The sequence below is a fragment of the Acipenser ruthenus genome, chromosome 9, assembly GCF_902713425.1.
Source record: "Acipenser ruthenus chromosome 9, fAciRut3.2 maternal haplotype, whole genome shotgun sequence".
Lineage (NCBI taxonomy): Eukaryota > Metazoa > Chordata > Actinopteri > Acipenseriformes > Acipenseridae > Acipenser > Acipenser ruthenus.
The window spans coordinates 3,714,811-3,737,272 of NC_081197.1; the positions used below are offsets into that span (position 1 = coordinate 3,714,811).

Below are 22,462 nucleotides of genomic sequence, written 5' to 3' on the forward strand. Positions count from 1 at the left end.
AACTTCATCAGCAGCACACAGTGGTCAAAGAACTGAGTAAATAAGACATTTATCTATTTGTTAATGTGGACTAAAGGAGAAGCATTGGCAGGAGGTTCTAAGCAATTCCCAAATACGATCTTTAAAACCAGAGAAGGAAAGATTATCAAATTGAATCTTCATACTATGATGGAAACAGTTCCCCCTCTTCGGGAGCTGATATGCAAATGATCATTCTCCCACCATGTTCGAACCCTTGGAACAGCCACATGAACAGAATTTTGAGCACTAACTTTAAATGTGAGCCTGCTTCTGTCCAAAATCCACCCGTGTGTTTAGTGTGCATTATGCCACTATGGGAAACGAGAAGTCAAGTACACGCTGGTTTCAGCTAAGGTGTTCATCCGTGTAATGAGTTTGTCTGTTCTGAGGGGGTTTGAAAGACTGGATGAGACATCTGGCTCCTTGCCGTGAAAGAAACAACCATCTGTACTTCATCCATTGCCTTTTAAGACAGAATCTGACAACAAAAAGTCTGAATTCAGTACAAAATAAGTAGCTTTTGGTTTATTCGTCGCTCTTTTTGTTGTCAAGGAAAGTCACTGTTGTGAAGAACTAACATGTCTTTGATGATTGGGAAACAATCAACAAAAAGTGAACTGTCAGATTCATGACTGTTTCCTCATATCAGCTGTCTCTGTCTTTCAGATGATGGAAATTTCAAAGGCAGTGATTGCAGGGAAAATAGGCTTTCAAACATCTTATGCACCTGTAAAAAGATGCAGCGGAAACAATTGTTTGATACCTAGATTGTTTTATGAGCTGTCATCTCATTCAGCTCTGTGTACAGCCAGGACAATTTATATTGGAGAGGCTTCTGATGGCTCTAGGTTTAAGAATGTCAATCCATTTGATGGTTCTAGGTCCAGGAACGTCAACCCATTTGAAGGTTCTAGGTCTAATATTGTCAATACATTTTATGGTTGTAGGTTTAATATTGTCAATCCATTTGATGGTTCTAGGTCCCGGATTATCAATCCATTTGATGGATTAGGTCCTGGATTATCAATCCATTGATGGTTCTAGATCTAGGATTACTATTACATGATAGAAAATGTCCTATTCATTTTTTCTTTTAGTGCAAGAGACAATGCTAAGAAATGTTCCTGGTAAGTGCACTGCAGTACCCTGCATTCACCAGCATGGTATTGAATACAAAACTCTGTCCTGTTATTGGAGCTTCTGCTATAAGACTTCTTTCACAGTCACCCAGATATGCTGTCATTCCCTTTGTGACTAACACAGATTTGCAACAGGCATATCCAACTTTTATATATTCTACAGTTATACACAATGAATAGTGCACATTTATTTATATAGCAAATTAATCAATCATGGAAAAACTGCCCCTTCGCTGGTGTGTGCTTCACATCACATGTGCACGTGTGTGTGCTTGTGTGTGTGTGTCTATACATTGCCTGCATGTCACTGACATACAGGGCACTGTCCAGTTACTTCAGCAGTCCCGTCCCTTCTTCACAAGTGGATAGCGATGCAGGTTTACTTAAATCAACAATGTCTTAACGCTGGATCTTATTAGGCAAATTATTGCAAAGTCCAATAAACTTCAAACGTTGACCTCTGTTAACACGTGTAGTTGTATAGTTTCTGCAGTAAATCGCAATCAAAACGTTTGCATGCACTTCTCATAGCGAATTCTAGGATGTATTCACACAGCTAAGTAAGTTACCTCGTCACGTTCTGAACGCCCGTGTTCGGGACGCGTACATGTGTTCGGCTCTTCACCTGGTCTCCTGCAATCTAAACCGGTGACGTGACGTCAGAGCTGGGTCTGTTTCATTAAAACCACATTGAGCAACAGTTTAAACTCCGCCCCGAAGACTTTGGGATTCTTCCATTCAAAAAGAAAATAGTTAATGTGACGCTCATCTTGCAGAATTCTGGAAGCAACGGGACAGCGCCCAAAAAAAACTAGAGGTTTTTTATTTAAAAATAATAATAATAATATTTGTTTTGTGAGTGGGAAATCATAAAACACCAACTAATATGGCAGAATTGAAGGTAAGGCTTGTTTAAATTGATTTAGATTGTCTGCTGTTTTGTGCATGTCTGTCTGGTTTTTGGTTTTAACTTAGAAGTAAATGGTTCAGACATCAGTTAGAAAAAAGGGATGCCAGATGCTACGTTTAACTTAACGTTTTTAAATGTTACATATTCTGTGATATTGCTTAACTGTGTATCTGTACAGAGATGTGTCGGTTGCACGTCATTGAAACATTTGTCACTGAATGAAGTTTTAAGTAAAGAAGAAACTAAAGAAGAAAAAAAACTGAACAGTGGAGCGGCGTTTGGGGGCGTTGCAAAATAAACCAATGGGATCGTCTCAAACTGCATCTGCCCAGCTGCGGTGTTATCACCCCTTTGCAACAAATTAACCGTTATAAAAGTTTACCATAATAAAGCACCGGTAAGCATATATATATATATATATATATATATATATATATATATATATATATATATATATATATATATCAATGTGCTGTTCATAACACTTAAACCAATGTTATGTTCATAACACCAGCCTAAGAAGCACTGTCTGCTGAATAGGTAAGGGTGCATTTAACCCAAGTGTTCCACGTGGAATTGAACCCAGATGACCACAGCCCCAATCTTAGGCAAACAATGATTCAGCAACATTCCTCTGGCCTTGGTGCATGCATTAGGAGGCTGTGTGGTCCAGTGGTTAAAGAAAAGGGGTTTGTGACCAAGCAGTCCCTGGTTCACATCCCAGCTCAGCCACTGATTCACTGTGTGGCCCTGAGCAAGTCATTTAACCTCCTTGTGCCCCATCTTTCAGATGAGACTTTGTTGTAAGTGACTCTGCAGCTGATGCATAGTTCATACACCCTAGTCTCTGTAAGTCGCCTTGGATAAAGGCGTCTGCTAAATAATATTGCAGTTTTTTTACAGCAACATCTGTGAACAGTACATTTAAGTGCAAGGTGACATTAAATACTAACCACAACATGATGTATCCCAAGTGTACTATGGTTCATTTGTTTACAATAAATAATTCGATATTTAGTCTCCATCCATCCATTTCTTCCTCTTCTGTAAGGTAACACATTCAGTTTAATTGGTAATTCTAACACTGCTGGAAATCAAGTGGGAATAAAGTTAGGAGTCGGACAGAGGGAAGGAGACACTTCTTCACACAGAGAGTGGAGAGGGGATTAAGAGGCCTTGATTTATTTGTAAATTAACAAGGGTTTTGACTGTGCCTTTGGGGAATGCAAACAAACTAGACTGTCAACAAGGACAGTCTTTCAACAAGAACGCTAAACTACGAAGCAATGTAGCAAGCAGAGACCAATAGCTTACATTTAATGTAAAACTGAGTGATGGCAGTTTTAACATTCTGTGGGACGAGTTTATAAAAGTTATCAAGTTAAAGCCGTACAGCAGCATACATTTCCCTTGAAGTATAATAAGTAGGTTTTGGAACACAGACAACCTCCCATACATGTCTCTTACAGAAGGAATGAAGGTTTACAGATGGTCAGACATACAACCTTGCAGGGCGTTTGAAATGTCTTTTTCTCAGACCTCCACCTTTACCTGACATCCGTGATGGAGCCGGACAGAAAGTCGTCCTTTGATCACCCCAGTGTAGAGATACATACCCTCTACAGCCCTGTCAGTACAAGTGTTGTAAGCCGTGAAGGCTGTGGAGTGTCATCTAAGACTCCAGTACTCTTCCAGGAATGTACAGTGATCTATCTTTCCCTGCCTTCCGCAGTATTTGACTGGATTTGGTAATGAGTTTGCCACAGAAGACCCTCGCTGCCCAGGAGCTTTACCTGAAGGACAGGTATGACTTTGTTAACAAACTCAAAATACACCTCTTTCACATGCTGCAGTACTGGTATATATTAAAGCATTCAAAGTCTTTGTAAGATCCTCTCTCCAATATCCATGAAGCACACCTCTGTTTAATGTGAGTTCAAGTCCATTTTAATAATGTTTTATTTATTATCTATTTAATGTGCCTTTTTGGCAATGATCACTGTTCTTGCATATTTGTAAAGTTGTAATGAGTGATTGATTTGCTAATTTTTCAAAACACTCAAACAAGCTACTGCACTACAAAACACTCTTTCGGACATGTCTCACATTGACAAATACCAGTGTGGCAGAATGCTATGGTATCCTTGTTACAGATTATTCTTGCAATTGGCATGTCAAGTATCTTCAAGTTACTGACCTGTCCGTGTCTGCATTGCAGAACAATCCCCAGGTTTGCCCCTACGGTCTGTATGCAGAGCAATTATCTGGGTCAGCATTCACCTGCCCACGGCCAGCCAATAAGAGAAGGTAACAGCACAGGGTTGCTCATTAAACCCCTGTGAAAGTTGTTCAAATGAGTTTTGTATAATAGTACCATGCTGAGTTTACTCTCGACCCTCGGCAGCAGTGTGGAGTAGTGGTTAGGGCTCTGGACTCTTGACCGGAGGGTCGTGGTTTCAATCCCAGTGGGGGGACACTACTGCTGAACAAGGTACTTTACCTAGATTGCACCAGTAAAAACCCAATTGTATAAATGGGTAATTGTATGAAAAAAAAATATGATATCTGTATAATATATAATGTGATATCTTGTAACAATTGTAAGTTGCCCTGGGGGTGTCTGCTAATAAATAATAATATATATATATATTTAAGTCTTGGCAGGGAACTCTTCTACCCCATAGACTTCACATACAAAAAAAAAAAAAAAAAAAACACTTAAGTGGGCATTTTAAGACATTAATAACAGATCATATTCAAAACATATTTAGTTTTTTTTAATAGAAAATCTGCATTATTTTTTGATAAAAAAAAATAAAGAGAAGCAAATGCAGCACTGCAGTGTGAATGAAAGCGTCTTCTTGATTCCTCAGCTGGCTGTATCGTATCCTGCCCTCAGTGCGTCACAAGCCCTTTGCTCCAGTGGAGCAGGGAGCCCTGACACACAACTGGGACGAAGCTGAGCCGGAACCCAACCAGGTAGCCCCTTCACCTCCACCCATGCAGATCGATTTCACATGTGAGCAGGGCTGCAAACCCTGCCATTACTGACTATGACCACGATCATGCAAACTGGAGCTGCTGCACTTTGTTATGCTTTTGTTTTGTGTTGCTGTTTGAATGATTGTGTCCTGTTTGAATGATTTGTCTCTTTTTGCTATTGATTTTATGATGTTGCCATCTTCTCTTGCCAGGACCCGTTTTGTAAATCTCAAGGGTTCTGTCCTGGTTAAAGAAATACTTTTTGAATTCTAAATACAGTTGGTGTACAGAACAGTAGTTTTAAAATTCCAGACACTGACTGTAAAATATTACCAACGGAATATTCAGAATACATTCCCCTGTTCATTTTCAGCTCCGATGGTTGCCTTTCACTGTTCCTAAAGCAAATGAAAAGAAGATAGACTTTGTGACGGTAGGCTGAGTTGTTCTTTATTTTTTGGTCTAGATTTGTAGTTTCATACAGTGCTTTAATGAGCTGTTCTACAGAAACAGGTATTGAATTATAGGCAGCCCACCTGTTCTGTCCTAAAGGAACAGATTCAGCCAATTGCATTCACTTAACCCTGTTGAACAAGGCTGCCTTCTGTAGAAGACTTCTGCTTACACGCAAAAAAAAACGTAATGTTTATTGCACAGTGTTGTAAACACAGTAAAGGTGTCATGAAGCACAGAGTACTGTGACAAGGCACACTAAATGTGTCATTTAATATTTGTTAGCACAGCACCATTTATTTTTGTACTGTTTAAAATGATTTCAGGGTTTGCACACACTGTGCGGCGCAGGGGATGCAAGGTCTCGCAATGGCCTCGCTATTCATGTTTACACCTGCAACACTTCTATGATTGACAGGTATGGTTTGAAACAGCTTTTATAGAATGTGTTTTATTTCAACATTGAAGCTCAGTTTTTTAAAACTATGTATAAATGGCCAGTAGGGGGCATCCTTGGGCTACTGAAGGAGTGAAAAAGATTCCTAAACAGAAGAGTAGTGCAGGTCTTGTCATTATTACACATGTTATAAACCTAAACCACATTGCCTTTACCTTACACCTTTAACTAATCAGGAGGGCTGGTCAGGTTACCAGAGACTGTGAGTTTAAACATACTGTTAACTGTTTTAGTCTTTGTAAATGAAACCGTTATCATCAAACAGTCACAAGACATCTTGTAGGTTGAATATGATTGTTTTAAGCTCTGTTCTGAAATGCATTACATGTTTCAGGTGCTTCAACAACTCCGATGGTGATTTTCTAATTGGTAAGTTGGCAGTAACCTTTTAAGCTTGTCTAAGGCTGATACAAATCAGTTTTGTTTAGACAGTACTGGTACTGGGGTTGTTGACTTGCACATACTGTACCAACTTCTAAACAAACTCAAGTAGGGGACCAAACAGAACCTGCTCCTCCCGTTTCTCTCGTTCTCATGACACTGCTGTGTTGTTTGGTTTCTCTTCTGTGCATTTATGAGATGCTGTATTCTTGTATCTAGTGCCTCAGCTTGGAGTACTGCTAATCACAACAGAATTTGGAAAGATGATGGTGGAGCCTAATGAGACCTGTGTTGTTCAGGTAATGGGCGATTTCATTTGTGCTCTATGCTATTGGTTATCTTCAGACTCTTCAACCAGCTACACAGTTTAATTGAATACATTGTTCATCCTCTTAAGAGATGCATACTCTGCTATGCAGCATGTGTTAAGTTTCAAGGTTGACCGAACACTCCTGTCCCCATTATCCATGATTGGAAACACCAGTGTGGATTTCAGGCAACTGCTGGAAAGAGGCAGGTGGTTTTCAATGGTATCAAATGGTTATCATAGTGCTGTCCAGTCTGCCCATGGCTACCAATACTCCTATTGGAAGTGTTTCATGTTTTTTGTCCCTGTATAGTTTTATGCACAATGTTAATAGGAAGAGTATGTTTAGTATGGGTCACCTTGCATCCTTATCTGTTTCATCTCTAGCAAGGGATGCGTTTCAGTGTGGAGGTCTTTGGGGAGACCCGAGGCTACATCCTGGAGGTATTTGGTGCCCATTTTGAACTCCCAGACCTTGGACCTATTGGTAAGAAAACTTCTGTTCTTTAACAAAAAGAAAACATGCCACTGGAACACCTCTTCTAAATGTCATGCTCTTCTGTTAGGTGCCAATGGCTTGGCTAATCCCCGTGATTTTCTGGTGCCCACTGCTTGGTATGAAGATCGGAAGGTACCGAGCGGATACACTGTCATAAACAAGTACCAGGGCAAGATGTTTGCAGCTCAACAGGTACAGTAAGACATACCGTGCGGGACAAGAAATACCACAGCTATTAACCCCATCACAAAAGATGTATTACTTAGTCCATTGTTACTTGCAGGAATTTAAGAATCTTAGATGATGGATGCTAGGGCTTTCTGAGCAGTTAAAGACATTGGGTTAAGTAAGTGAGCCACTCAGAACAGCTCAGTGAAATAACCCACAACAGCAGGCTCAGTCCAGCTCCTACTGAGCAGCACAGAGACGCTACAGAGCAGATTACATCAGTTCCTTAGCACACCCATTATTACACTCAGAATGCATTTTTGTGTGGATTTTTTTTTTTTAACTGTAAATTGATCTTCCTTTTTTGTCTTGTAGGACTTTTCCCCCTTTAACGTCGTGGCCTGGCATGGAAACTACACCCCCTACAAGTACAACCTTACAAACTTCATGGTCATCAACTGTGTGGAATTTGACCATGCTGTAAGTTCGGTATTGCAGTGATCTAGTCTGTATTCCCCATCTCTTAATGGGCACAGCTTGCTGTTCTACAGGCGTCTCTGCTTTCTTGTGTTTTGCAGGATCCCTCTATTTTCACAGTCCTGACGGCTAAATCAACTCGCCCAGGCGTGGCCATAGCCGACTTCGTGATCTTCCCACCTCGCTGGGGCGTGGCCAATAACACATTCAGGCCACCCTACTATCACAGTAAAGTCATGTTTGTTAAATTGTATGGTTTTGGGCACGTGCTGGAAAAAGTAGGAGAAGAAATTAGTTAATGCATTTGTGTATACATGTCTTTTTTGGTTTTATTTAGGGGTGAGGTTTAGTTTTAAGGGAACACATCCCTTCAATAAGATTTAGGCTGGTTATGGAATTTACAGTCTTACTGAGAATAATTAAAGAAGATAAATCAGGAAAATAGTAATTTGCAAGTTGCCATTTATTTAGCAGGTGACTGTATCTGGCGTGACAGTTGATCACCCATAGAAAAGGATCAGCTTACAGAAAAATCTACATTGTGGCCCAATTAAATAAAGCCAGTCACTCCTTGCAGTTATAAGCTATTTAAGAACATGAGCACAGAGAATAAAGTACAATCATACCTGGATCTAACATTCAGAAACTCAGTTGAGAAAGGCTTGATGTAGCAACCTACACAAATATTCATTGCAACAACAATACTTGCAACTCTGAGTACCAATAAATGCTGTACTGACAGAACTATTCATGAAGGGTCACCATAACTCATCATAAAAAAAAAAAAAAACTTTCCTTTTCCATGTGGCAAGTGTCTAAAGACATAAAGGTATATTGTTTCACATATAAGAAAGCATTATCACCTCTCCTTCCCCTCCATCTCTTAGGGAACTGCATGAGCGAGTTCATGGGCTTGATCAAGGGCCACTACGAGGCTAAAGCAGAGGGATTCCAGCCAGGAGGGGGCAGTCTTCACAGCATCATGACCCCGCACGGCCCCGACGCAGACTGCTTTGAGAAGGCAAGCCAGGCGGACCTGAAGCCAGAGAGGGTGGCCGACGGGACCATGGTAAACCTGCTGCTGATGCGTTTCAGGCAGAGCTTATCAAGCCCTCTCACACTATCTGAATACTGTCAATATCCCTCGTACAGCTGCAATTACCAAGGCTTTTCTTATACATTTTACTAGCACTACACCTTTCTCACAAGTCCATTACCATTTTGAGATAGTTTAGTTTTCCAGGCTATTTCCACTTTGAACGTTGATGATGCTCATCTATCCTGTCACAGCAGCACATTAAGTTTATTTCCTGTGCTGCGGGTAATAGTATACTGCTTTTATGAACTTTTTTTTGCATCGTTGTGTCATTCTATCATATCCTTAATGAAGTCCAAGTGATCCCTCGAAGGAGCAGCTATTAATATGTACTTTATTAGTGTTGGGCACTGTCTCCAGCATGTTTCGCATCCAGAAGCTTTTCTTTTTCCTAGGCTTTTATGTTCGAGTCCTCCTTCAGCATGGCTGTCACTAAATGGGGCCTGGACACCTGTAAACGGCTGGATAAGAATTATTATAAATGCTGGGAGCCCATCAAAAGCCACTTCAATCCCAACTGGAAACCAAGCAGCAAGTAAAACACAGCAGGTAAACTCTCACACTGTTGAGGCCTGAAACCTCAGAGGGTATCCATTCTGTGCACATGGGATCTTTACCTCCCCAGCAGAATACAAAACATAAATGCTATGAATATACAACATACACGTATTTATTATCTTCACTTATATTTAATCCAATAGAGCCTTCTAGGAAGTGAAAATACTTGATTCCCTCCATCCCCACATTATTGTGAATCCTCCAAGTCAGATTTAACAACTACTGTGTGCATTGCAACAAGCAGACTGCAATATATATATATATATATATATATATATATATATATATATTTTTATTATTTAGTTTTACCATAAAATAAAACAGTTTCTTCACTTTTTTACTTCAGGAGAAACCAGAAGACCATGGATGAAGAAACTTTACTGACAATTCAATGTTATGAAATTTGCTACAAAGATGGCCTTTTCTGAATAAATTGAAGGAAGTTTCTCTCTTTTTTTTCCCCAAAAAATTTAACTTTGCACAATTAAAAAAAAAGAATGTAACAAATTCAATTCACACATTATGCAAAATTGCTCAACAGTGCAAAGTGGAACATTAATTATGGAATAATACTAAAAGAACATTTGAGAAACGTTTCAACTAGAAGTTTCTCAATGTCTTCAGTATACATTAACACTAAGAATTAACAGGTTATTTTAGTTCTACTAGAACATTCATTAATGTTGAAATGAATAGTAAACCAGATTTATACTTTTAAAAATGATACTCACGCATCTCTACAGTTTAATAGGGCAGCAGTGTGGAGTAGCGGTCAGGGCTCTGGACTCTTGACCGGAGGGTCGTGGGTTCAATCCCAGGTGGGGACACTGCTGCTGTACCCTTGAGCAAGGTACTTTACCTAGATTGCTCCAGTAAAAACCCAACTGTATAAATGGGTAATTGTATGTAAAAATAATGTGATATCTTGTAAGTCGCCCTGGATAAGGGCGTCTGCTAAGAAAGAAATTATTATTAATATACTCCCTACATGTGAAATTGCAATAAGGGAATGGTACAGGTCACTATGTTATTGCTCAGATTAAGTAATTACACTATTTTGTATCAAGTCACAGCCACTTCAGGATGCAAGTGTGATGTGTAATTTTTTTTTTTTTTTTTTTTTTTTTTTAAATAGTGACGAATCACGTATTTAATTTGTATATTAAAAGAACAAAACATTCCTGTTAAACTCCTTAGTAAAATGTATTAATACAAATATGAATAAATAAATAAACAAACAATCTACTTATTGTGTTGTGTTTTACTTCAACTAACTCAGACTGCAATATTATCAAATGCCCAGAGCCACCTTCACGATGGCTAGATGCACTCAAATTTTTGTATATTTACTGTAACTGTCCATTCTGGACTTCTTTAAAAGGGATCCAATACTGTTGCACCTGAAGACACCTAATCAAACCCTGGAGTCAGCAACTTCCACAATAATAAGATTTATTATTACAATACAGCTGCTATTAAACATAAGGAGTCCTTCAGAAATGTGCGAAGGCAGCTTGCAGGAGGAGTCTCAAGATGACAACTGGAAGGGGCGTTCAATTGTGCCATCTTGGATCATCTTCTCCTTACGATCCTTAAATAAAAAAGAGAAAGTATTAAGGATGAGCTCATTTGCAGTGAAGACTGGAAATGATCATTGTGGGTCATGGGTTTAACCCCAAATATTAATAAAGCTGTGCTGGAGGAAAAAAAAAAGTGAATTGTGTTTCCTCGATATTTTAATGCTTCATTTTGTTACATTTCAAAATGAGTATGTGGCTGAGTTTAAAATCAGAGATGTCCCAAGATAGCCATGATCAGGGAGTGCTTCAAATGCCATAAAAGGGTTTTCACGCACAAACACTGCACATCATTTGGAGTTTTTCTACCAAAAACTACAGATTTTCCTGCCTTCACTTCTAAATGAAAAGAGCCATACTGTGGAGCTCAATGAGCCGTATACTGTGGATCGTTGAATAGCCCTGGTTTAAACTGACTTGTGCATTTCACAAGTTTCAAATACGTTTTAAAACAGCTACCAAGTCAAAACCAAGCTACATTTGTTCAGAAAAGAAAAACTGGACACTGTGCTCACCCTGTCTGTTTTGAAGACAAAGTACCAGAACAAAAGAGGGGCTATCCCACACACAGCCCCCAGTAAAGAGTTCTTGGGGGTGGGCCTGAAGGTAGGGTAAACGTTGGAGACACGGGCATAGGTCCAGCGGGTCAGAGACGGGTCTTCCTAAAAAACAAACAAGCAGGAACCAAATTAATTAATAAAACTTGACAGGACCATTCTCAGGGATATGAAAACGCATATGAGAAACAAGCATGCCCATGGCATTCATTCCACTGGCAAATTCAACATTATATAATCCCAGATTCTGACCCACTCAATACCTTGTATTAAAGCATGTCACGAACAAGTTTAATCACAATTAAATCAGCGCTTTTAAAAACTTAGGGCTACACTAACAGAGACAAGATGCCTCCATATACCTGAGTGTAACACTCTTAATAACTAGTTAACAGTCATGCTTATCATAACAGGATAAGCAGCAGTCTTCCCAATAGCATAAAGAACTTCCTTAGCAAGGTTTATCAGAACTTAACAAGCTGTTCTCTAGACATTCTCTAAACCGACACACTCATCAGCTTTTTAAGTTTGTAAAAACTACCTGGTGGTCCACAGTTAAAAACAGGGATGGAACTAAGACTCCTATTGCAAAGCAGTTTCTTCCATGGCAGGTTTTAATATGTACTGATTAACCACAGTGTGTAGTATAGGTAACAAGCTCAGCGTCTTATTAAACTCGTAGTAACACTGCTATGCAATGGGAGTCTTATTTCCATCCCTGGAATAAAAGACGTGACTCAAGCCAAGGTCAATTACAGCAGGACATAATTTGCGAAGTCCAGGAGCAGATTTTTCTCTGTTCATTACAGATATTTATTATGACCACAGTGAGCACGTCTCAGTATCATTCGGTTACAACAAACTACGCTGATTTATTGGGTAGGGTACAGACTTAGATTGCTAAACAGCTCGGACTGTGTACAGTATGTACTGACAATGGTCGTGACCCTCCGCGGATTGTTCAGCTGCAGTTGAAACTGTCTCTTCAGCTGGGCTCGAATCGCTGCCCTCTCCTCCTCTGCCTTCCTTTTAGCCGGGGAAACTGCAAAATACTCTGCAGGGTCCAAGGTTTTAGGACGAGACGCCAAGGGCGCATCCCGGTAATCCGCCATCTTGAAAGCACCCTCGATTCAAACACAACACAACTTTATTTACACTGAGCCATGGACACATTCATTTGAAACTTTATTGACACAAACAGAGTCCATCTGAAAACTGTCTCGAGAAACATTTATTGTTGAGAATACAGTACTGTAGTCAAATTGAGATAACATAAGCCTTAAAATAATAAAGCTATTTACAGGTTTTTTCCCCCACCCACAAATGATCTTCATAGCGGCAGAACAAAATAGTTTTCAGTTGAACTTGAATAGGTTCCTGCTCAATACAACTTCGCGCGAGACGTCGTCAATGGGTCGCTAAGCAACAGGTGGTATCTAAGTCAACAATAAACAAACTCAGAGAAGAAACGCAGCATGGCGAATTCACGAGCACCAGCACCAGTAACGACAGACGAGATGGTAGACGCAGCGTTTTACCTGGAGAAAGTTTCAATAGCTGACGATTCAGAGGATGGCTATGAATACGAAGAGGTTCCAGCAGATGATGACTGGAGCATCACAGAGGGGGATGACGATTTGGAAAACACAGTGAAAGCCATCTCTGAACAAACAGATAACACACAGGCAGCAGACCAGAGGGCAGCCTTAGCCAAACAGCCAGTTTCTCACAAGCCGGAGGCAGTGGACGATTTCCTCAGAAACTTCCTCATAAAAATGGGCATGAGCAAAACCCTTGACTGCTTCCAGACAGAGTGGTATGAGATGACATACAGAGGCCTGCTGAACGCGGAGCAGGTAGGGTTTGTCCCTGACGTGTACTCCCACAATCAGCACCTGGAAAACGAGATTAAAAGCCTGAAGAAAGAACAGGGGACTTACAAGCGGGCTGCTTTGAAAGCTGGGGATGTTCTAGTGAAGCTGCGGAAGGAACGGGATTTTCACAGGATGCAGCACAAGAGGGTTGTGCAGGAAAAGAACAGGCTCATCAGTGACATCAAAAGGCTGAAAAAGCACTATGCCTCGTACGAGCCAGCGCTGAGGCAGCTGCAAGACAAATATAAAACTGCTCTGAAGCACAAAATGCTCACAAGCTTGGAGAGGGACAGAGCCGCGGGGCAGATCACTGGGTTACAAGCAACACTGCGTAATATACAGCCTGAGCAGCAGATGACTCCTCTGAGCACTGCGATACAGAGACCATGCAGAGAGGCTAGTGGGGCACAGGGAGGCTGCAGACAGAAACAGGAGAGCAGGGAGAAGATGCTGCTCACAGATTTGGTTGCCCCATACGATCCCGCAAAAGACCCAACCAAGCAGACTGTTAACAAGTACCCAGATGATTCAGAATTTCCTCTCGATACCCGAGTGAACCCCAACCTCGCCCAGGTCAAAGGCCAAGCCAGTCATGTGACCAGGTCCAGTGGATACAGGTTGACCAACACCCTGAAAGTGCACGAGCTGGCTGTTAGCAGCCTGGCAGCGCACCCTCGTAAGCAGATCGTAGTGACTACCAGCGATGACTGCCACTGGAAGATGTGGTCAGTCCCTAACGGGGACATCATAATGGCTGGAGAAGGGCACAGCGATTGGCTGTCCAGCTGCTGCTTTCACCCCGAGGGCAATAAGCTGGCAACTACCAGCGGGGACACAACTGTGAAAATCTGGGACTTCTCCAAGGGTGAGTGTGTGCTCACGTTCGAGGGGCACACTCACGCGGTTTGGGGCTGCTCCTGGCATTCCTGTGGTGACTTCCTGGCCTCCTGTTCTATGGACAACACCAGCAAGATCTGGGACCTGAACAGCAAGAGATGCCGCTACACTCTGCGTGGGCATGCCGACTCGGTTAACAGTGTAGAGTTCCTGCCCTTCTCCAACACTCTGCTCACAAGTTCTGCAGACAAAACCCTCTCGCTCTGGGATGCAAGAACTGGTCTCTGCGCTCAGACATTTTATGGGCATCTGCACTCCTGTAACCACGCCACCTTTAACTTGACGGGCGACACCGTTGTGTCATGCGACTCCTACGGGGTAGTGAAGCTTTGGGATGTGCGGAAGGTGGCGGCGATGTTAACTGTTGACACAGGTCCTCACCCTAGCAACTGTGCCACCTTTGACCTATCAGGTCGTCTGGTGGCTATAGCCAGCAATGACGGAGCAGTGAAACTCCTGGATCTTGCATCTGGGCAGGTCTCAAGTTTATTGGGACATGAGGATGCCGTACAGAGTGTGATCTACGACTGCAAGGGTGAATTCCTTCTGTCAGGCAGTTCTGATGGTACTGTGCAGATCTGGTCTTGAAAATATACTTCGTACAGCTATAATAGAATAGAATATGTTCATTATATATCTGCTTCTGTGTATGGATTTGATGAGGTTTTGCTGATTTCCTAATAAATTTTTTAAAAAAAAAACTGTACTCTTGGGCTTGCCTTCTCTGATTGCATAACCCTAAAACCCTTAAGTCTTTGTACTGTATCAATAGCAAACACGTGGTTCAGTATTGATAACTTAGTGATAAACGCTGGCAATACCATTCATACCAAAATGGAAATGCAAACATCAATTGCTTTATTTTGATATGCATCAATTGCTTTATTTTTATAAACACCAACATGTATAAACCAATTTCTTAACACTAGCAATAGTATCACCGTAATACTCTACCCTTGCAGTATACTACATTCTTAGAAGGAATACCTGTCAAGCTAAATATTTAGTTTTAATGCTCTTTGTAGCATGAATAGTGTATTTCTTAAAATTGTAACCACAAGAGTTTGTACTTCTGTTTATTTATTTTTTGGCTTTATTCTAAATATTTATGAAGAATGATTTGTACAGAATTGTGCAGGAACAACTACTATTATTTTTAGGAAGAAGTAAAACAATAATTTATTATTACTACGTCATATTTTTTAAATAAACTTTTTAACAAAAAACAGATTGCATTTAAACACAATGTGGGGCTGCATAGCAGAAAAAAATAACATAATTATTTCCACAAAACTGCTTGCTTTTCACTCCCTGACACTTTTAATCACGTAAAAAAAAAGCATTTAAACAGAATGCTTGAAAAATGACCATACCTGAAAGCAGAAAGCACCAATTAAATAAAACCTGCTGAAACTCAGCTCACTTATCCCACTGTCAGTTTGCAACATTGGACCACTAGATGGCACCAGCTGAGTTGAATACTGTGCATCTTACCATCTCCCAAGGTGACACTTGCAGCACAGCAGTGTACAGGTCTGGATTCTGGAACATACAGTACTTGACCAGCACTGGTTGTCACCAGTAGTCTAGAATGTGCAATGGAAGCCTCCTGAAAGGAAAGAGAAATCTGATTGTTGGTGGTACAGATATCGAAATGCAAACTGATGAAGGGGCTTCTTAATTACTCGAATGGAGCGGGTGGGAGGGAGGGAATGATTTTTACTGGAACTTTGTGACATCAGATTTTCCCAGCTGCAAAGTCACTGGTAAGTGTTGCCTGTAGCTATAAGCTGAGAGTCTATGACAGCTACCGCTCTTGCTAGTTAGAACTCATCCTGATATTGTGCACCGGCTCATCCCAAATGCTCGCGTCAAACTGCAGCTCGTGTGATTGATGTAAAGTGAGAACCTCTCTGCTTCAATCAACAAGGAGCAAAGGCAGAAACATTTACTTACATTACGGTTGAGTCGAGTTCCCACAAGAGGAAAGGACCCAGGGGAGGCGATGAGGATGGGGTTTCAACTGAGGGACTGCAGCGATACCAGCGACTAATTAAAATGAGAATATTAAAATCTGTATATCCTTAATAAAAGTCTTTACTCATCCCTTTTTCCATTTCTAAACTACCTTCAAGTCACATAAATTTGTTGAATTGTGAATGATATTAAAAACAATTTTAAGGGCCAAACTCAGTACAGTACATCGTACCCCGTTCAGACGGGTGTTTCCTTGTTTTCTGAGCTAAAATCATTTGTGCAGGCCGGTCAAGCGCAGTACATGGTGTACCCCTTGTTAAAGCATACCACAAAATAACACCACACGGGTTCAAATCCCAGCACAGCCACTGACTCACTTTTTGTGACCCTGAGCAAGTCCTCTTTGTGTCCGTCCTTCGGATGAGACATAAAAACGAGGTCCTTTTGTAAGTGACTCTGCAGCAGCAGTTGTGATGCATAGTTCAGCCCCTAGTCTCTGTAAGTCGCTTTGGATAAAAGCGTCTGCTAAATGACTCATTAATAATAATAATAATAATAATAATAATAATAATAATAATAATAATATGTGTGTCTGCAACCTTCCTTATACTGATGTGTCTCAATCACCATGCTTACCCTGCTAAATAATATTTCAGGAATGTTTTCAACGGTAACAGATGAGTGCTTGTGCAATGTGATGCTATCAATAAAACAATAAGGATTTCTGGCTCCTTTTATACATGTGGCCACTCCCCAATTAGCACCAATTCCCTAACTGGGGAATGGCCATGCCTGTGATTGCTGGCAGGGACAGATTTAACCCCATCCCTGCCACTCTTACATTCCCACACTCACTATTTACACAGCAGAGCTTCTGCCCTGCTACAATATCCTTATTCCATACCCTTTGGATGCAGTGTGATGGTCCATTAGGTAAATTAGGTCCACCACCGAATGTGAATGAATGATTAAGCTAACATGTTTGGGTGTATTTGGTTTTCCTGCATAGTTCACAAACCCCCCTCATGGTAAATGATACAAGTCATTAAAGCCATGTCATGTTGCACAGGCAGTGTTGTGTCTGGAACTGGTTTGTTTGGGTGGAAATGAGAAAAAAAAAACAATACAAAGGTCTGTGGAGAATATTATTGAGCAACCCAAACAGAAAACTGCGTACTATAATTGATCCTGCCTGGGGCTAGACATTGTGAAACTCTGACAGTCCTGATTTTTTTTATAGCAATGACTGATTTGCTATAGCCTGCAAGCTGGTATTTACAGCTTAAAAAATGTTTTACTTGATCCAATGAAGTACCCTTATGAATGTATATGCTAAGGGTTGAAAGGTGTGGGGCTCCCAGCCTAAACATATCAATGTTCAGCAAACACATACTGTGGCCCAGGCCTTACCAATATGTGAATATACATGTCATTTCATAAAGATCTGAAATGCTATCTGCAGAAGCACAGTGCTTTATTGTGGCTTGTATGATATGAGGGCAACATTGTATTCACTGTGTCCCACACTGTGCACCACATCCTTTCACTGTGCAGGAGCAGAGCTGACAGAGACAACATTGTAGTCCATCCATATGTGTGATCGCACAAACTACTGAACTTTGACTGGAAGTAGAAGCAGCCCTGGCTGGAACGGGTAGAAGCAGCCCTGGCAGGAACGGGTAGAAGCAGCCCTGGCTGGAACGGGTAGAAGCAGCCCTGGCAGGAACGGGTAGAAGCAGCCCTGGCTGGAACGGGTAGAAGCAGCCCTGGCAGGAACGGGTAGAAGCAGCCCTGGCTGGAACGGGTAGAAGCAGCCCTGGAAGGAACGGGTAGAAGCAGCCCTGGCTGGAACGGGTAGAAGCAGCCCTGGCAGGAACGGGTAGAAGCAGCCCTGGCAGGAACGGGTAGAAGCAGCCCTGGCTGGAACGGGTAGAAGCAGCCCTGGCAGGAACGGGTAGAAGCAGCCCTGGCAGGAACGGGTAGAAGCAGCCCTGGCTGGAACGGGTAGAAGCAGCCCTGGCTGGAACGGGTAGAAGCAGCCCTGGCAGGAACGGGTAGAAGCAGCCCTGGCTGGAACGGGTAGAAGCAGCCCTGGCAGGAACGGGTAGAAGCAGCCCTGGCAGGAACGGGTAGAAGCAGCCCTGGCAGGAACGGGTAGAAGCAGCCCTGGCTGGAACGGGTAGAAGCAGCCCTGGCAGGAACGGGTAGAAGCAGCCCTGGCTGGAACGGGTAGAAGCAGCTCTGGCTGGAACGGGTAGAAGCAGCCCTGGCAGGAACGGGTAGAAGCAGCCCTGGCAGGAACGGGTAGAAGCAGCCCTGGCAGGAACAGGTAGAAGCAGCCCTAGCTGGAACGGGTAGAAGCAGACCTGGCTGGAACGGGTAGAAGCAGCCCTGGCAGGAACGGGTAGAAGCAGCCCTGGCTGGAACAGGTAGAAGCAGCCCTGGCAGGAACGGGTAGAAGCAGCCCTGGCAGGAACGGGTAGAAGCAGCCCTGGCTGGAACAGGTAGAAGCAGACCTGGCTGGAACGGGTAGAAGCAGACCTGGCTGGAACGGGTAGAAGCAGCCCTGGCTGGAACAGGTAGAAGCAGCCCTGGCAGGAACGGGTAGAAGCAGCCCTGGCAGGAACGGGTAGAAGCAGCCCTGGCAGGAACGGGTAGAAGCAGCCCTGGCTGGAACGGGTAGAAGCAGACCTGGCTGGAACGGGTAGAAGCAGCCCTGGCAGGAACGGGTAGAAGCAGCCCTGGCTGGAACGGGTAGAAGCAGCCCTGGCTGGAACGGGTAGAAGCAGCCCTGGCTGGAACGGGTAGAAGCAGCCCTGGCAGGAACGGGTAGAAGCAGCCCTGGCTGGAACGGGTAGAAGCAGCCCTGGCAGGAACGGGTAGAAGCAGACCTGGCAGGAACGGGTAGAAGCAGCCCTGGCAGGAACGGGTAGAAGCAGCCCTGGCTGGAACGGGTAGAAGCAGACCTGGCTGGAACGGGTAGAAGCAGCCCTGGCTGGAACGGGTAGAAGCAGCCCTGGCTGGAACGGGTAGAAGCAGCCCTGGCTGGAACGGGTAGAAGCAGCCCTGGCTGGAACGAGTAGAAGCAGCCCTGGCTGGAACGGGTAGAAGCAGCCCTGGCAGGAACGAGTAGAAGCAGCCCTGGCTGGAACGGGTAGAAGCAGTCCTGGCAGGAACGAGTAGAAGCAGCCCTGGCAGGAATGGGTAGAAGCAGAATCTGTATGTTTTATTTCAGTCCTTCCAAAGGTGTCTGAAAACTTTCTCAACTGCATCTTTCAGCTCAGACTTGGAAAGTGCAGTCTTCCAGTACATCTTCCAATAAATACAAGATGTACACTATGTGGATTCATGTCTAGGTAATGCTTCCTAATTTGACTTGCGTCTTGACTATTTGATTTTACTAGAGGTTTATTCATTGCTGTCGTGAGGTACTAACAAGCATAACACTTGGGTTTTCTAACACTGTGTCATTCCGCATGGTTAGAAAAAACACAGTTATTATTTGACATGAAGATTTTAAACACTCTGAAATGATAAGAAGCTTAACCTTAAAAATAATGACTGAGCTTGTCATTGCTGTTACAAAGCTGAAGGGGGTATGCAGGGGTTATTCCTGTGGTATTCACTTGCGAATTCATTAATTCATTATGAATTCGCGGACATTATTTAAAATTGTGTTACCAAGCTCTATTGCTGTTCTGCAACACTAAACAGATTGCTTCTAGTTCCAGCTGTGCTTTTTTTTTACACAAGGAAGCTATCTAGTTAACTTGCCTTATTAACTGTCTGACAGACAGTGTTTTTAGGCTGGTGCTGGAGATTAATGTACTGGATGTGAGAAGTCTAATCATCAGCAAAAAAAAAAAAAAAAACATGAACGATGAAGTTTTAACACTGAGAGACATCCCACAGCATGATAAACTTGAATAAGAGGCACTGATTCACATAGGTTAAATGACCTTGCAAGTTAGTAAATAGACTCATTACAAGGAGCAAATCAGCAACCATATGGTGCCAGGAATGTGCTGGATGCGTGCTTTGTGTTAATCTGCCCCACAGCACAGTAGAAATGAGATACATTATTCAGATAGCAATGGAAAGGGTCTAAGTGATATTTACTTGGAATTGCCTGGGCTGGAAAGCTTGTTTTGCATATTCCTTTTAATCTCGGAGCCCCCGCTTCTCAACCTCGTTCAACCTCATAGTTTACTTGACCTTGTTGCTATTTGAAGCTGTTTTCTCTGGTATTTAGAGTTGTGAAGATAGTGGAGCCCTTAGCTTATCCAATATATATGCGTAATTTACATTGGGGTGCGGGGGGACATGTCCCCCTCACTTTTTCAATGACGGAGAAATGTCCGGCTCATATTGCAGCAGTACTGAGACTTTTATTCCTCGATAATTTATTTGTATAATCACTAGTTAGTATAGCGTCTCCTTTAGGACCCAGCGGAAACGACAATCAACTGGGGCAGCGTTGGTGCGCAGTGCATTGTGGGTGATCTCAAGCAGAGGAGAAAGCCGAGGCCATTTGTAACGTTTTTGTTTTCTTTTCTCTTCATTGTGAAATTTATCAATCGTGATAGTCTCAATATTATAAAAACATATTTTCTATTTGAGCATTGGGTAATAGTACCCAGGTAGTATACGACCGTAAAGGTGGAAATCGGAATGAAATGAACGTTCATTTTTTATTTTATTCCTATATGCCCCAGCTATAGAAACTGTCCCCTCCACTTTAGAACCCAAAGTTACACCACTGATCCAATAGCCACCGGAGTACAGTTTTTGTAACATAAGCACGTTAGAAAGCTTTAGAGCTGTCATCAACCACAGGGCCTTTCTTGCTTAAAAAAACAAACAAAAAAAAGAAATTGGCAAAAAATATGATAAATGTTAATAAAAGGCCCATATTGCTGGGCTCACCTTGCTAGTTGACTGCACTGTAAGCAGTAGGTGGTAAAGCCATCTAATTAGTGTAAAGCAGTGTAAAAACACAATGATGGCAGATCAAGCAGGTGCATTCTAAGAAGGACGTAGTGTATGACAATCAGCCAGGACACACAGTCTAATTCCATCATCTGATGCAAAGCAGCTTTACACCAGGAGTGTTATTGAATTCATGTGCACAGCAGCGTGTCACTCAGCATGCTCACTTGGCAGTGGTTTTTGGCTTCACAAGCTGTAGATGTGTCTGTTTATTCACCACGCTCTCTGTAGTTTATAAGAACTGATCGCGTGCCAGTTTGCATGCAAAATATGGGCATTTAAATCTACAATAATCTACTCTTCTTTTCTTTGGGTTCAAAAGTGGTCAAACACATCGGTAAATGTTATCTATACCAACCAAATTACACTAAATGTATTTATTTAACCGGGATAGAACCCTGGAGACATGCATCTCGTATCCAAGGGTGTCCTAGCAAGAGAAGGCGTCAATAAATAACATTATAAAAGCAGACACGTCATTCAAGCACGTCAAAAACACTTAAAAACAATCATAAAAACAGCGATGCAAAATAAAAGCATAACAATTGACATGATCCTGGTCATAGTCAGGATTAACAGGATTTGCATCCCTGGTCAGATTTTAAATGCATATTTATGATTGATTTAAAAAGGTATTGTGAAAAGGCAGTATTTATGTTCGAAGGCGGTGGGTTACAAAGATGAGAAGCTTTATACACAAAGGCATGTTGGCCCATATTAGATCTCAATTTAGGGATTTTAAAAGTAGGCACATCATTTGATCTTAGTGCATAGGTAGTTAAATGTCTCTAATAGCGACGTAAGGTAACTTGGAGCATTTCTAGTGAACACCTTCTAAACTAAACACAAAAATGACAGAGCCTTCTACTCTCCAGACTGAGCCACCCTAAGGTTTCATAAAGAGTTCAGTGGTGCTGCTTGTAATCTGCAGTCAGCTGAGATCTTGCAGCACTATTATATATGGGAACTAACTTGAACTGTATACTTTGGGTCTTTCTTATTATTCAACGGAATATTAGATAGGGTTGACTTTCTCTTCAAGATCTATATAACCACCACTGTACCCATTCATCTACACAAATCAGCTGTATAATTAGAATTTGAGACATGATTCATCCCGGCACTCATTACATAGACCTGCCT

The 22,462-nt window shown here is 42.1% G+C and overlaps 3 protein-coding genes across 3 annotated transcripts; 2 read left to right on the forward strand and 1 right to left on the reverse strand.

Moving 5' to 3' along the window:
• The first annotated feature begins 1,884 nt into the window (after positions 1-1,884).
• Positions 1,885-10,693, forward strand: LOC117972906 (homogentisate 1,2-dioxygenase-like). Its single transcript, XM_034923317.2, has 15 exons — positions 1,885-2,061; positions 3,803-3,874; positions 4,289-4,377; positions 4,944-5,049; positions 5,426-5,485; positions 5,832-5,923; positions 6,297-6,331; positions 6,563-6,642; positions 7,038-7,137; positions 7,217-7,341; positions 7,693-7,797; positions 7,896-8,022; positions 8,682-8,863; positions 9,286-9,439; positions 9,795-10,693. Exons 1-14 carry the CDS (start codon positions 2,047-2,049, stop codon positions 9,427-9,429), a joined length of 1,332 nt encoding a protein of 443 aa, XP_034779208.1. The 5' UTR covers positions 1,885-2,046; the 3' UTR covers positions 9,430-9,439; positions 9,795-10,693.
• A 190-nt stretch (positions 10,694-10,883) lies between these two features.
• LOC117406729 (NADH dehydrogenase [ubiquinone] 1 beta subcomplex subunit 4-like) lies at positions 10,884-12,731 on the reverse strand. The gene is made up of 3 exons (XM_034011007.3): positions 12,518-12,731; positions 11,541-11,687; positions 10,884-11,039 (listed from the first exon to the last, which is right to left on the reverse strand). The coding sequence occupies exons 1-3, from the start codon at positions 12,692-12,694 to the stop codon at positions 10,977-10,979; spliced, it is 387 nt and encodes a 128-aa protein (XP_033866898.2). The 5' UTR covers positions 12,695-12,731; the 3' UTR covers positions 10,884-10,976.
• Positions 12,732-12,806: 75 nt separating this feature from the next.
• LOC117405619 (sperm-associated antigen 16 protein-like) lies at positions 12,807-15,496 on the forward strand. Its single transcript, XM_034008819.3, has one exon. It carries the CDS (start codon positions 13,058-13,060, stop codon positions 14,939-14,941), a length of 1,884 nt encoding a protein of 627 aa, XP_033864710.3. The 5' UTR covers positions 12,807-13,057; the 3' UTR covers positions 14,942-15,496.
• Positions 15,497-22,462: the final 6,966 nt, after the last annotated feature.

Coding starts and splice junctions, on each gene's coding strand:
- LOC117406729 (XM_034011007.3), bottom strand. CDS start 12,694: ATGGCGGATTACCGGGATGCGCCCTTGGCGTCTCGTCCTAAAACCTTG. Junction 11,688..12,517: donor CGCGGAGGGTCACGACCATT/GTCAGTACATAC, acceptor TTTGTTTTTTAG/GAAGACCCGTCTCTGACCCG. Junction 11,040..11,540: donor TTGTCTTCAAAACAGACAGG/GTGAGCACAGTG, acceptor TTTTTATTTAAG/GATCGTAAGGAGAAGATGAT.
- LOC117972906 (XM_034923317.2), top strand. Junction 7,138..7,216: donor CCCAGACCTTGGACCTATTG/GTAAGAAAACTT, acceptor CTCTTCTGTTAG/GTGCCAATGGCTTGGCTAAT. Junction 7,798..7,895: donor GTGTGGAATTTGACCATGCT/GTAAGTTCGGTA, acceptor TGTGTTTTGCAG/GATCCCTCTATTTTCACAGT.
- LOC117405619 (XM_034008819.3), top strand. CDS start 13,058: ATGGCGAATTCACGAGCACCAGCACCAGTAACGACAGACGAGATGGTA.